Raw genomic sequence first — 15,644 nt, 5'->3', positions numbered from 1 at the left:
ATAGGAGCAAGAAGGAGGATTGTCAGGATCCAACTATTGAGTACAAAAGGCATCAACGGCAGGAAGCGGGCGACGGTAGCCCTGCCCGAGGCACCATAATGACTTGAAGCCATGCGTCGCTCGAGATACGAACCATCATGCAACTGTCGACCGTCACATCTTAATGATAACCTCGAAGCGAGAAACCTAGCAGGGGAGTAACCCGTAAGGGGGCGATTCAACTTTCTCCGAATGTGAACATACGAAGGAGTGGGGGGCTCGTGATACATCATAAAATCGGCACCCAATAGAGGGGAGACACATGTGTCCTCTAGGGAGAGAGGTCGGAGAGAATGAAGCGTGGGTGCTTGACCAGGTCGTTGCATGATGGACGAGGTGGAGAAAAGGCCGACCGAATATAAATGGCAAACCGATCCTAGCAGAGGCCCGACCACACCACAATAACAAATCTGGATAAAACGGTGAAATCATATCCCGAAAATGAAGCAGGATGGCCCTAACGACCCTAAATTAATGCGCTAATCTAGCCTGATGAGGCATGACAGAGTGGGGACTCACCCCTAACCCTAAAAGGACTCCTAGTCTCCTAAACTCACGCCAAGGGAACTCCCTTTCCTGTTAAGTCACGTCACCGCCTGCAGGACTCTCCCAACCGCCTATAAATAACGGGGTAACCTCATTCCATGATCATAAAATATTCAATCACTACTATTTGTTGCTAGAGAGTTCTGACTTAGGCATCAGAGCGACTAAACCGGCTCAACCCGGTCCTCTATTGCTGTTTTCTTCTTTGCAGGAACGGCACCCTCCACCCCAGTTCTTGATGCAACAGTTTCTAAGTTGCTTGCTCAAGAATCCTCTTTCTCTTTTCCTCTTTTATTTAAGAGTGAGAGAGAGCGGGATCGCTCTCTCCAGCGCATCCTTGAGCTAGAGATCGTCCAACATGACAGTAGGCATCGCCACATGGCCTGGGTGCCATTTAGACTACGCGGATAGATGAAGCAAAGTTGGGTGTGGTGCACATCCGATGGAGAGAGAGATTGAAATCTTCAATTCCAACTTGATCCATGCTGTCGGAATGGCACCTAGGCCACATTTCGATGCCTTCTACTACACTGGACGATCTCCAACTAGGGATGCGCTGGAGAGGAGCCCAATCCAGGAGAAAGCCGAGCTATTGGGGTTGTTTTTTTCCTTTCATTCCATTCGAGTGAAAGACAAGACAGTAAGAGGAAAATAGAGGACTTCAGTTGAAGAGAAGAGAAGAAGTGGGTCCCACTTATATGAATAAAAAATTAAACAAAAATAGGACGAATGAATCATGGGAGGGTAATTTGCGTATTTTAAATTACTAGGGGAAAGGAGATATAAGAGTTTGTTTTTTTGGGGGACTCAGATGTAAAAAGTTTGAGTAAACAAGGGGTAAATACAGGGCAATGATAGAAATTTTCCCTAGGATTTTTTGTTTTACGGGTCATGGTGGTAATTTTGTGCAGGGGGCACATGACCAAGCAATGTTCTTCGTCTCTTTTTTAAAGGGGAGAGGGTTCCCACAATGCCACTGCGGGAGAAAATCTCCCACGTTACTCCAACATGGTGAAGAGAATGTTAGCATCCTTGTAGTATCGAATGACAACATCCAAGACTAAATTGGATGACAATTTTTTTTAAATAAAAAATAAATCAATTGTGTTAATAGAAATACAATAATCTTTACATCATATAGTATATAGGAACGAGTTTCCCTCCACCCGTAGTGAATGGGATACCGCAGGATGGGAGAGGACAGGAAAAGGTATTGGGTGGATATTTTGGAACATACAAAAACCCTAAGAAGGATTTATAAACCCTAAAATGGTGGGTGAACCGTCCTCTATGGGTAGAGGGAAACTTAGTCCTAATACATATGTCCTCTCAAATCCTTATCAACCAAAACTTGATCACCATTAACGGGTCCTCTATCCAGGATACTTTTGTATAGTTTATAAGAAGTTCACAAGATTAAAGATCTGTGTAATCTCGACCTCCTGGTGGAGGGTGCCCCCCCCCCCTCCCCCGACCTCTTTTTTCCCCTGTTCCCCTTTCTTTTGGGATATGGAGGTATTAAATTATTGTACACTATATGATAGGACATTATCAACCAAAATGTAATGTCAAAAATTGATTTTATTATTCTACTAAAAAAAATATTGAATTGATTGATATATATATAAATTCAATAAAAGCATGGAACGTCATATGATTGAGATAGATCACAAAAAGTAACAAATAATTAATCCATCTCATTGCCTCTTCCCAACTATTTCCAGCCTGTGGGTTGGGATAGGGTTCAAAAATCGCAAATCAGGAGGCTGGGCCCTGCTGGGTTATAGTTGTGGCATTAGGCTCAGCTATCCTGGTCCAACCAATAGGACCAGTTAAAAAGGTTGGGCCCTGCTGTTCCTGTGAATTCCTTGTTTTATTTTTATTTTTTGCTACTTTAGTATTGGATTTTATTTGATACTCTGGTTTCCCTGGGATTTTCATCCCCTCAATTGGTCTGTTCCTCAATTTCCTCAATTCCATCTAATAAGGGATAGAAATGACCACCCTACCCCCTGCCCAGGTGGGGTCCACCTCCCTCTATTAGAGGAATTGAGGAAGCAAATTGAGGAGATAATTTTCCCCTGCTGATACCCCATTTGAGATCTTTCATCTTATAGTCTCGTCGATCAGTTTTTCTGATGGCCTGATAGATAGGCCAAGCTGAGCTAGCTCATTTCTTCAGTCCCAAGGTTTGACTTGGCCCACATAAGCTTTTCAGGGCCCAAGCCCGGCCCAGTTCTTCAGTTCTTTGCAACTCCATGCGTTAATCCTATCAATAGAGAAGAAAAAGTGGCTTCCTCTTGGGCACCCTCGAGGTGCCTAACCCATTTGGTTTCCTCACATCTTAAATCCTACCTGTTAATACTAACCACAGTTAGCTGCTTATGGTCTAATAATACAGTATTCCATTACCACCTTGTAGTTCATTATTTCACCAGTTACATTAATATTTAATTTGTAGGGTTAGCACAACTCGGAGTCATGACTCATGAGAGAAATGTTGGCTCAGACTGGTTGCAAGGGAAATAAAGGTAAAGGGGAGGGAAATCAAATCAAAATCAAAAGGACTGAGTTGCATCAATAGAGGGGAGAAATGATAAGATCACAATGGTGGGTGAAGAGATTCAATGGATGAAGGAAAACTTTCCGTAAATCAAAATGAAATTTTTTGTAATTGTTGGCTAACATGATTGTGTAACTAACTTTAAAATATTTCAATTCTAGTATTATTAAATTGTCTATATTTGTAACCAAACTCCTTTGTTTTACAAAGAAAAATAAAGACTCCATTTGAAAAATATGAATAGCATATTTAGTGAGGACTTCAAGAAAATTATATAATCATGATTATAAAACTTTCTATTTTTATATTTTTTTTTATCTAATTCGACTTCACTTCACTTCCTTTCCTTGCAACCCGATGGCTCCGTTTGGTTGCAAGAGAAATTACATGGAAGAAAAGTGTAATTTTCAAGAGGCAATTACTATCACTACCCTACACTTAGCCTATATTTACTAAAACTACCCTATCTTAAACTTCTTTTCTGAAACTACCCTGCTTTTAAACTTTTACATCTCCTTCTACCCTCATGTTTTTAAATACCTAGATTACCCTTCTTTTTCACCTAGTAACTTGCTAATCTATTTAACCTACCATTCATCTTCTATTTTTTACTATTTTTATCCTTAAAATAGTAAAAAATGAAGCACCCACCCACTTCTTCTCTCCCATTTTTCATCCCATTCAATTTTTTTTTTTTTTTTTTTGTTTTTTCTTCAATTCTTATATTTAATTAATTTTTTATTCAACATTTCATCTTCATCGTTCTTCAAATAGATCATGGTTCTAAGTATCGGTATCGTGTCGCCCGTATCGGGCGATGTACCGGTGTTAGTCACCGATACCGATACCATGCTGATACCGTATTGGTAGCACGATACTGACAAGGGGTAAAATGGTCAGAGAACTCATTTTTTAAGGAAATTCTAGGGTAATTTTGCCCAATACAGTCGATCCAGGCCGATACCGTATCGGTATCGTATCGATTTTGTAGGTTACCGATACCCGTTCCGATACCGTGCACTAAAACCATGGACATAAAAAATAGTAAAAAGTAAATTGAATAAAAAGAGGAAGAGAGAGACGAAGCTAGTGCGGTGTTTTGAAGAGAGTCCACCTGTTCCATGATTTTAGTGCACGGTATCAGAACAGGTATCGGTAACCTGCAAAATTGATACGGTATTGACCTGGATCAGCTGTATCAAGCAAAATTACCCCTGAATCTCCTTTAAAATGAGTTTTTTTTTACCATTATACCCCTTTTTCGTATCGTGCTACTAATACAGTATCGGTGACTAGCAAAACCGGTACGTATCGCCCGATATGAGTGATACGATACCAACACTTAGAACCATGATCTGTTCGAAAGAGAACGATGAGGACGAAATGTTGAATAAAAAATAAATTAAATAGAAAAAATTGAAGGAAAAAAAAAACGAATGGAGTAAAAAATGGGAGAGAGAAGAAGCGGGTGGGTGCTTTCATTTTTTACTATTTTAATGACAAAAATAGTAAAAAATAGAAGATGAATAGTAGGTTAAATAGATTAGCAGGTTACTAGGTGAAAAGGAAGGGCAATCTGGGTATTTAAAAACATGAGGGTAGAAGGAGATGTAAAAGTTTAAAAGCAGGGTAGTTTTAGAAAAGATGTTTAAGGTAGGGTAGTTTTAATACATATAGGCTAAGTGTAGGGTAGTGATAGTGATTGCCCCAATTTTCAAACCTAGAAATTTTTGTAATCATCACCCCTATGCTACTATTTCACTAACTTTAAGGTTATGTTTGGTAATGGTTTGCGGAACTTTCTTATGCGTTCTTTTGTTCTCCGAGAATGGAAAAACATGTAAATGATATTTGGCATTTCAGTTCATTCTATCATTCTTAAAGAACGAACTAGGCAAGAAAAAGGTTTGTGTAACAAGTTTTGCATAACACTCCAAGGTGTTTTTCATCCTCAAGAACAACTTACAACAGCACAATATGAACCTAAAAACTGAAAAGACCTGTTATACAAGGCAAATACTGTAAGACTAATTTGTAACACAGTAATAAGAAAAATACCTGTTATCAGTATCGAGACATGAACCAGAGAGGAGAACTCCAAACAGCACACACAGGAACAAGCACGAACAAGGTGAGTTGAGTCGTATCTAACAGATACTTTCCTTAAGGTTTTAGATGCCCCCACTTCTACAACAGGGTTGAAACAACTCTTAAACGTATAAGCTGCAGAACCTGATACGAGTACTAAGGATACCAAACGGCTATACTAGCCCTCTATTAAATAAGAAAATACAGTAAAGACAAGTCTTTGGAATGGACTGTTGCAGAGACAATTCGTTTTGTTGTGTGTCAAATGGCAGGCAAGACTTTGTATATATATAGTACTGGAGTATCCTTTCATGAAAGGATATATTCATACGAATACAAGTGACCTATGTACAGATAATATGTATTTCCTTCACATACAGGGAGGGGGTGTATCTTTTCGTATACGTGTATGAATAGGCATATACAGTTCAACCGTATAGATGAACCATGGGTGAACCAAACGAGTTTTAAAATGAAAATTAAAACTCAAAAGTGCAAAACTTCTACTATCTCAAAATAAGGTTTTACCCACACCTCAACCCCAACCTCGACCCCAACCTCAGCCTCGGCCACAGCCCGGCCCGGCTCGGCTCGGTGCAGCTTGGCTCAGCGCGTGATTCAAAAGTACCCAAAGGACCCCCCCCCCCACACACACTAGAAAGTAGGGTGACTACCTCTCTAAAGGGCTCACACCTTAAGGAACCAACCATATATATATACCCCTCAAGCTACTCTCCCACAACCAATGTGAGACTATTCTTGAGCTCAATATTACCTCTTGCACACAAGAGTGCACAACAAATTCAAACTAAATAAATGGAGGGAATGAACAAAAAACATATTTTTGAAACTTTGATTCACATTGACTCTAAAAGTGCTTTTTGAAATAATATATTGATTCAAAAAGTGCCTTTTTTGAAATAATAATACAACAAGACCCGACATTTCCAAAGGCCTTCACAGCTTCTCTGTGATTGGGAGAGACGAACTCCACCTTCAATGATAGCATCGCCCCCGGTGTCGATTCTGGTTCTGGTGGCGTCACCTCTTCTTTCTTCTCCTTCTTCACTTTCTCCGTCAGTGTCGATTCTGCAACATCACTAGCCTTCAGCTTCGGGGGCTCTTCCATCACTGTTGGTGTCGGAGCCTCGGCAGTAGCATCTTCAGTAGTATCCGACTTTTCCTCAGCAGGGGCAGGGGCTTCTTTAGTCTCGGCCTTCTTCTCCTCCTCTGTGAACTTCCGTTCCTCCTTCACCACTGGCGGTGGAGGAGCTATGAACTCTTTTTTTTGTTAAGGGCATTGTTAAGAAGAGAAAGGGGGTAATTCCCTTGTAGAACCACAAACAAAAGAAAAACGGAAATCTGGAAAATTCCAGCCAAGAATCATGAGAAGAGAATGATTAAAACTAACTTTTCCTTTCTTAATAGAATGAATACAATGTCTCTTGGAGCAACAACAAATTCCTAACAATCCTAACAAACTAATAGTTGTACCCAAAATAGCTAACAACCTTATTCCCCCTACATCATCATGATGTAATCATTTGCCCAAACTGGTAATTTCCTAATTCTTCTCCCATTTGATGGATTGTCTGTTGCCCAAGTGGCTTCTTGCTGAACCTGTGCACTTGAGTCTTCTAACTGAATATGACTTTGATTCTCCTCCACGTGTGCACTATTTGTATCATTTCCTGGATGAGCTTCATCAGCTCTTCAAGAGCCTTCTTTTCTGGGTCAGGAAGATCAGCGACGACATTGCTCTCCTCCTGGAAAGTAACCGCTTGACCTATGGACTCTACCTCAGTGGCCTCTGACTTCTCAGACTCCTCAGTTGTAATAGTAGCAGCATCAACAGCTTCTTCTACAACGGTTGATTTGATAGGCTCCTCCATCTCTGGCACCTCCGCCAGCGGTGCAGGTGGTGCTGTCTCTTTCTCAGTCTCAACCACCACTGCTTCTTCTGCTTTTGTCTGAGTTTCTTCTGCCATGGCTGCATAAGAAAAAGAAAAAGATAGGTTTCTGGGGTTTCTTCGATCAGATGGAAATTTGATTAGAAAGAGAGAATTTGCCAAATAGTATACATACACAGAATGTTGTTCCAGTCCAAAAATGAACAAAAAAAAGTTTCTGGGTAAAAACACCCGTTCGTTCTATACGAAGAACGGTAGCAAACGTAGTCTAAATCATTTCATATTTGGTTATAAAATTTCACTTTACCATGCATCCAAATGCCTTCGGTTTAAAAAGTTAAATAAAATTACAGATAAAATGTATGACAACTAAATATGATAAGAAATTTAAGTCGTTTATACAATCACATAGGATAATGATTACAAATTTATTTGTTTTTAGGTTTGAAAATTTTTATTTTCCTTCCTTTCAATTTCCCTTGCAACCAAATGGTAGCCGGAGCCGACTAAGAAGGGTTTTCTAGGTTCTACACAGAACCCTTAATTATGAATGCCTCAGTGTATACATTTGCTATGCGATTTGGATTCTTTTTAGTACTGTTAATATTAATTACGTGGAGGAGTGTAGGTGGAGTGAAAAAATTTATCCTCTAGGCCCATATTACATTCCAATCTGTGTGTTGATCTGATCTTTAGATACAAACTGTAACATAGAAAAGAAAATTCTTATGAGCCTCATCCTCTTAATATTCTTGTGGAGAGGTTCACCTTGTACGTATCCATTTATACAAGGGGGTGGTGTTCTTTTGAGCAACTGAGTTGTCAACCCAAAAGATGTGAAGAGTATCATGTATTCCTAGGAAGATCAACAAGATTGCTAACTCCTTAGAAAGAAAGGCATTGTCGATAATATGTACGATAGTTTAGCCAAAATATTCCATACCGGCTACGTTTGATTGGGATGGAAATTAAAGGGAAGGGAAGTAAAAAATAAAAAATAAAAAAAATAGAAACAATTGTAATTATTATCCCAAGTGATTGGATAAATTACTTAAATTTCCTCCGGTATTTAGTAATGATTCATGTTCCATCTAATTTTATTCTATTTTTTAAACCAAAGGGAAATGGATGCAAAGTAAAGTGAAATTTAATAACCAAATATACTATAATTTGGAATAAGTGATATAGTCACATGGATTAATGATTCCAAAGGTCTTTTTTTTTTTTTTTTTTTTTTTTTTAGAAAATTTCACTTCCCTTCCCTTTAATTCCCCTTGCAATCAAACGAAGACTCCATGATTGGAGGAGTCTGCGTTCTTCTCGTTCTAATGAATAAATTTCTTCCTAGGAAAAAAAAAGGTTTAATTTTGAGTAAGTAGTATGCTAGTAAGCTTTTGACCGACAGTTATCCCATAGTATTAACTTATGTGTTAAATTCACGTCTCGATTAGTTAGGGACTAATTGCAGAACACACTAATCTATCAAAGGCTTTTTCTAATTCTTCTCTTCAAGCCCACCAGCCTAGCAAAGTTCTCACACTACTTTACAACATTTGACAAAAGCCCTAAAAGTTACAATTAAAAGGCCCCATTTGCTCGGTGTGAGTGAAGGTAAGGTGGTGTTTGTCCTTTCAGACCCCTATATTATATACAAGTAGTAGTATTCATTCCCTCACGGGCAATACCTTGTTTGGCTTACAGTTATACTATATATGGATGGTTCTAGTGATCACCTAGTTTCTGCGTGTACATTTCATCCCCATAATAAATAAACAAAACAAAGTCAGTATGAATCCTAGTGTAAATCCAGAGTGAAAGAGGATCATTTCTTAATTTTTATTTTTTTGTTTTTTGACACAGACTGAGAGTTTCATTTTCAACTGGGTCTTCATTCATATTGAGGTAATCCCACATCGGCGGTAGATGCTCTAACTATCAATTATAAGAGCCACAAGAGGTCACCCCACTTTGAACCAATTGGTTTTAAAATGAAAGCTTAATATGGTATCAAAGCGGGTATGTTGAGCCTCTGTTGATGATGGGCTTTGCTCTACTCACAAAGAAAGAACCCACAAGAAGGCCTTCACATAAGGGGGAGTATTGAAGTAATACCACATTGGTTGTGGTGCTTTGACTATTAAATATAAGAGCCACAAGAGACCACCCCACTTTGAACTAATTGATTTTAAGATACAAGCTTAATAATTCATGATCTATATGAGGATAAATGGATAATTGTACTTGTGCATTTTCATGAATATAAGAATGTAGATAGATTTGCATGGAATGAAAAGAACTGAGATGGGCAGGGTAGTTGATAGGCAAGAGCGGTGATGTTGTTTTCAATTCTCATCCATCCATTATTTAGAAGTTTTCTATGAAACTCACCAAAAAGGGAAGAGGCCAGAGGAGGGCGTGCGGGTAAGTAAGCAATATATAGCAGAATAAATACAAAAGGTACCAATTCGGAAATTGGAGTTGAGAATGACATGCATGGGGCATGATAGAGACAATGAATTGAAGAAGAGTTGATGCACATGTGCACAAGGCAGGTGATAGAAACTTCCTTCATCCACCCTATAAATTATTATTATTATTTTTTTTAAGATCTCACGCGGCCACGTATTATGGCCATAATAGTATACGAGAGAGAGAGTACCTCACGGGACTGCAACATAAGCATTTAATGAGAACCCAGACATGGTTCTCGAGAGTAGAGCAAGAGAGAGAGTTTACTTACTTGCACCGTCTTTGATCTCTCTATCTGTTCTTCTATATAAATTGTTTCAACTGCGTTTGTGGGTTTGAAGCAAAGCAAACACCAGAAAAAGATCGAACACCAAAAAGAGACTTGAGGAATTTTGTCACCAGAAAAAACATGGCCCATATAGCTGTTGAGAGGAACAGGAGAAGGCAAATGAACGAGAATCTCAGGGCTTTACGCTCTTTGACTCCATGCTTCTATATTAAAAGGGTACACACTCTCACTCACTCTCTCTCTCTCTCTCTCTCTCTCTCTCTCTCTCTCTTTCACATCTATGTAAACCCTAAAACTCTTTTCTTGTGTCAATCAAGGGCGACCAAGCATCCATCATAGGAGGAGTAATAGAATTCATCAAGGAATTGCACCAGGTTCTTCAGTCTTTGGAATCCAAGAAGAGAAGAAAGAGCTTAAGCCCTAGCCCTAGTCCTAGCCCAAGACCACAACTGCAACTAACTCATCCTCCTCCTCTTCCTACTCCTGACAGTCCTTTTGGGCTTGAAAATGTTAAAGAGTTGGGCGCGTGTTGCAATTCTCATGTTGCAGATGTCGAGGCCAAGATCTCTGGCTCCAATGTTATTCTTAGAACAATATCTAAGCGAATCCCTGGACAAATTTTGAAAATAATTATTCTCTTGGAGAAACTTGGATTTGAGATCCTCCATATCAGCATCAGTAGCATGGAAGACACTGTCTTATACTCCTTCATTATTCAGGTATGAAGAACAACTACTCTCTTCCAATTACAAGTTGGCTAAGTCATTTCAATTAACTACTCATTTGTTTGATGATTCCATTGGTTGATTAGGTTAAATGGATTGTCTTTCTATGCTTATACTACTGTTGCTGGTGTGGTCGAAGGATCAATCAATGGAACTGTCTTCTTTATTCTTTCTATACAATAGCCCATGTTTTTGTTCTTCTATCTTTTGGTCCTATGTGTAGTGAGAAGTACTCTTAGAGATTTTGATGGATTTAAAGCACTTCATCTTGCAAGTGAGGTTTGAAGTTCAACATTCTCTTTTCGATGAGAATTAACTCATCGATCGGGTTTCTTAGCCAAACATTGATTTATCATGTAAAGGAAATTAAGTTTGCCAAACTCTTGAAAATCGGCAATCTGATTTGTGTATTGAAAATTAACAATCCTTAGAAGTATAGAGGATTTTCTTATTGACACCCTTCAAGGTTTTAAATAATTTGTAATCTTACTTTTTTGTCCTTTTAGTATGACAATTTTTTTTTTTCTAATAAGAGGAATAGTATCATTTCACATGGGTGCTGGAAAATGTGCATAACAATGACACATTTTGATAATGACCTAATAAGGTAAAGTGATAGGAAGAGAAGACGGCTGGCGGGAGATCTCTATTCATTACACCCAACGATCAACGGATACTGCTCAACCCCCCTTAGTCCATACATAGGGAACCGATCCCTATTTATGGTTGATTTGATTGGTCTGCCCCAACGGACACTTCCATTGGCTCCCTAACTACGTGTTTATTTATTGCATGGGCTCATCAATATACCTAAAGACATCTCCAATCCTTCTTTACTTGAATCCCATCTTCGATGTTTAAGTGCTACATGGCTTTCGTCTTTCTTGTACATGTCCATGTTTCCCTTCCAGTTCATTGCTCTCTCTGTGTTCCCCAAGTAGGATTCGAACCTACGTCTGGTTGATATATCACTTTCAACTTATTTTTGAAAATTCTTTTATACCCCTATCTTAAAACCTTTTGAAAATAGGATAAGAGACAATTAAAAGAAGGTGTCAAGCTCTAAATACACCTATAGAGGTGTTATTCAGACACTCCCAAATTAAAAGGATCACCAAAGTGGTGATTGAGAAGATCAAATGTTCATATTAATTGGCACCCAAAAAGGGGGGGGGGAAGATGGTATGAAGGGAATATCATTTCCTTCTTTTAATGTTCAAGGGCTTCATAAAGAATTGTGTACACTAACACCTCAGACCATATATTGAAATTATGTTAGTTACTAATGTACGTAGCCATGTAATGGTAAATTATATTTATTTGAATCTAATGATAATCCCACCCTCTCCCCCCCCCCCCCCCCGCCGGTGTTTTTTATTGACAGATTGGGCTCGAATGCCAGCTTAGTGTGGAGGATCTAACAGTTGAAGTTCAACAGAGCTTCTGCCAAGATGTTATTTGCGTGAATGAGAGAGCTTTGTAAGATTGATCAAACATTTGTGATAATAAGAAATTCTATAACGCTTTAATGTAGAGACAATTCATTTCATGTTCATACTTTAGATATTAAGTAGTGACAAAAATTTTTTTGCTGTTCATAGATATCCGAAGCTAAGCATGGCCTTTTCGCAAGGATGTTAAGCACTAGAAGAGAAATGCAGATCGAACCTAGCCTCAAGGCATCTACTGCAATGATTGGTAGAAAACATCAACATCTTTATTGCATTGATTAGGGTTCCTATGGCAAAGCTATATACCCAAACTTGGATAAATCATAGTTATTATGGAAATTATATGTAATAATATACAATCTGATCTTTAGCAAAAAAAAAATATGCAATAATGTTGGATTGTATAGGCCAGAATACCGTGGGGGGCATTCAACTCTAATTCTGATCCTGTTAACAAATAATATACAAAAGAAAGGTTTCACTTGCTCAATGGTTAAGGACCTACGATTGTTGTAACCAGGTCCTGGGGTTGTCTTCACCCTTCTTAACCCTCCAACATACTTTTGTAGACCCAAAAAAGAAAATGAAAGAAAAGAAAATATGTCAACGAGGTGATCCTGTAATAAGGGAGAGGCATTATATGTGTTGCTTTTTCGAACTAAATGGGATTGGCTACATGGATCTAGTTTTGCTATTCAGCCCTATTCAGACTCATACCAAGGTTTTCTCTTATACCCAATACCAAGGTTGGACAAAGATTTTTACAATGACCCTTATTGTCTTGGCACACAAACCCTCCTTTACTGGGAGACCAACTATGCAAAACATTGTCTGCGTTAATCTGGTACTCTTCTATCATTGATATTAATATTGTTTAATCATGATCATCTACTACCACATGCAAAGGAGAAGCCTCTAAGTTGATTCTCTTTCTGTTTTTGAATTCTCTTAAATTTAGTAGTCAAAAGATAAACTACTGAGGCCCTGTTTGTTTGATGGAAAAAAGTGGGGTGGGATACTTTGAAAGTTTTCTATAAAATTCTAAAAGCCAAAGTTGTTTGTTTGCATGAGGTGGTAAAGTTACATGTAATAAATATTTTGTCTCCTTATGTGGCAAGGGAATTATCTTACCTCACTCTTCTATTTGGTAGGATTTTATGGGAAAGGTGGGGGTATGGAGTATATTTTTATTTTATTATTCCACCCCATCATTTACTATTCTTTCTTCTCCTAGCTTTTTCTGTCCCTTGATCCCCTTACATGTGAGACCCACGACCTTTTCTTTCCTATTCATTTTTTGCCCACAAAACAAACATGGCCTAAATTTATTGAAAACATAAAGTTTAAGTCCCAACAGGTGTCGAGGCATGTGTTTGTTTGGCAGTTAATGAAATGAATAGAAAGAAAAGAAGATAAAGTAAGAATTTTTTTTTTTAATCTTTTTGGAAGAAGGTGATAAGAAATAAGAAAGACCAAACGCAATTATTCCCAAAGTGATTTCAAATTTGAGACAAGTGGCATCTAATTTCTTTTGGGGAAAAAAGAATTGTAAACCAAAGATTCATTGGATCTCTTGGGATCGTTTGTGTCAATCAAAAGACAATGGTAGGCTAGGTTTTTGTGATCCATCTTGTCATAATAGTGCCCTGTTATCCAAAATTGCCAAGTGTCTTTAGTCAGATGGAGATAGTTTATTGGCTCGTTTTTTTAAGTCTATATATTTTCTTATACGTACTTCTCTACTTCATGGTAAGGAAGGTAACCAAGCGAATTGGGGTTGGAAAAGTATTTTGGAATGAGCCCGATTAGTACAAAGGGGGCTATGTTGGTATATTGGAATGATAGATGGATCCCTACTATTAAGGGGTTCAAGATCATTACACAGCACCCTGAGTTTTCCAGTGTTCAAACGGTGGCCGAATTAATTGACCAAGAAATACTGATTTACTATATTCTTTATTTTCCTTATCTGATGTGGAAAATATACTAAAGATCTAGCATGAATGGATGGCTTCCAAGAATGGATTTTTTACTGTTAAGAGTGCATATCATCATCTAGTGCATCACACTTTTAACCGATGAGAGAAATTTGGCAGCATCTTCATCACAAACTCATTCTTGGTTGAGCGCTCCAAAAGACATTTAGAAGAAAATTTGGTGCATCAAAACTTTATCGAAAATTCAGCGTTTCTTATGGAGGCCGGTCGTGCACATCAAGTTTGGCTACAGAAGATGCACTTCGACAATGTAATATTCAAGTGGATCATGGTTTTATTCGTTGTGGTTTCACTGGAGATGATCCATCGCTATATCAGTGGATCAAGGGATGGGTCTCGTCGGATATCAGTTTCTCAATGCACCTTCATCTCTTGGATGCTATGAAAGGCTCGAAATGATATTGTATTCGGCTATCCTGATTGGACAGGGTTATCCAAGTTTCTCTTTCAGCTTTCCAAGAATTTCAGAACACGCCCAATCAGTTCCTTGTTTTATAGTTAGCTCCACATTCCATATCATCACCAACTACTTCGAGTTGCCCCAAGTTTCTCTTTCAGCTTTCCAAGAGGCTCGAAATGATATTGTTTGTCTTTCATCCTATTTTGAGACATGTATTTTCAACTTTATTCCTAGGAAGAGTAACAGCTTGGCTGATTCCTTGGCAAGAAGGATCCTATCAGTGACGTGTACGATGGTGTGCCCCATTTCTGATCCATGGCTTCTTGAATTGTGTAATCTGAAGCCATGAGCTTTCACATTATTCCTTGTGCCTTTAGATGCCAAGTAATTGATTAGTGGCTGTTTTAATCCATCTCCAACCATGTCAAGTTATGTTAATCAAGCAATTGGTGTTTAATTATCTCCCCATGAGGCTTTGTAGATCAAATACCGAAAGATCACGTACGTACGTCGTATGACTGATATACAAATTTAAGTATATAATATTGATTAATTGAGATTCAATCTGAACAAATGGCTTTCTTAAAAATGCTGGTTTTGATTATAGAGGAGCCAATGATCGAAGCAATATGAACAAATTAATGGCATTGTTAATGCTGGTTTTGAATATAGAGGTGGATCATGAGCCAATGAAGCAGCTGGTTTTGTTTGACAAAAATTCTAATTCTAAGGAGAAAGATCGAGATGTTGCATATTATATCCTCTATAGCTAGGAGCCTGAACTAAAGATTTTCCTGCACAATTTGTGTTTGTTAATTGAGTTGTTTAGAAGTGTGTAGAAATGGTAGTTCTGAGTTCTGAACTCTAACCCTATCCCTGTTATATTTGGGCTGGGCTTTGGCCCAAGAACCAGTGAACTTTTATAGCCCTTTTTAGATTTCCTCAACTCTTCCTCACCTTTGGTCAAAATATTTGGGAATAGCATAGGATCTAATTAGACAAATTCTTTTAACAATATTTTCTTTTAACTCTTTTTTTCCTTAAAAGTTATAGACTTCTACCCCAAGGTAGAAGATATTCTCTTTACATGCTGCTGCTATTCACAAGTTAATTACATGTAGTAATTCAATTCATAAATTCATTCAATTTTTAACACTAAAATAGAAA

The 15,644-nt window shown here is 38.1% G+C and overlaps 2 protein-coding genes across 2 annotated transcripts; one reads left to right on the top strand and one right to left on the bottom strand.

Annotated features, from left to right (window-relative positions):
* Window positions 1–6,104: 6,104 nt before the first annotated feature.
* On the bottom strand, window positions 6,105–7,224 carry LOC122649158 (patellin-2-like). Its single transcript, XM_043842535.1, has 2 exons — window positions 6,879–7,224; window positions 6,105–6,517 (listed from the first exon to the last, which is right to left on the bottom strand). Exons 1-2 carry the CDS (start codon window positions 7,222–7,224, stop codon window positions 6,105–6,107), a joined length of 759 nt encoding a protein of 252 aa, XP_043698470.1.
* Window positions 7,225–9,973: 2,749 nt separating this feature from the next.
* On the top strand, window positions 9,974–12,285 carry LOC122648703 (transcription factor MUTE-like). Its single transcript, XM_043841926.1, has 3 exons — window positions 9,974–10,120; window positions 10,222–10,623; window positions 12,014–12,285. Exons 1-3 carry the CDS (start codon window positions 10,025–10,027, stop codon window positions 12,110–12,112), a joined length of 597 nt encoding a protein of 198 aa, XP_043697861.1. The 5' UTR covers window positions 9,974–10,024; the 3' UTR covers window positions 12,113–12,285.
* The last annotated feature ends 3,359 nt before the right edge of the window (window positions 12,286–15,644 follow it).

The sequence above is a fragment of the Telopea speciosissima genome, chromosome 1 (assembly GCF_018873765.1).
Source record: "Telopea speciosissima isolate NSW1024214 ecotype Mountain lineage chromosome 1, Tspe_v1, whole genome shotgun sequence".
NCBI classification, from domain to species: Eukaryota; Viridiplantae; Streptophyta; class Magnoliopsida; order Proteales; family Proteaceae; genus Telopea; species Telopea speciosissima.
This window is presented reverse-complemented; position numbering and strand designations above follow the sequence as displayed.

Bases quoted from the DNA above. Each gene is read 5' to 3' on its own strand.
- LOC122649158 (XM_043842535.1), bottom strand. From the start codon at position 7,224: ATGGCAGAAGAAACTCAGACAAAAGCAGAAGAAGCAGTGGTGGTTGAG. The intron at 6,518-6,878 runs GTTAGAAGACTC...AACAAAAAAAAG, and splicing joins GAGAATCAAAGTCATATTCA to AGTTCATAGCTCCTCCACCG.
- LOC122648703 (XM_043841926.1), top strand. From the start codon at position 10,025: ATGGCCCATATAGCTGTTGAGAGGAACAGGAGAAGGCAAATGAACGAG. The intron at 10,121-10,221 runs GTACACACTCTC...GTGTCAATCAAG, and splicing joins CATGCTTCTATATTAAAAGG to GGCGACCAAGCATCCATCAT. The intron at 10,624-12,013 runs GTATGAAGAACA...TTTTATTGACAG, and splicing joins TATACTCCTTCATTATTCAG to ATTGGGCTCGAATGCCAGCT.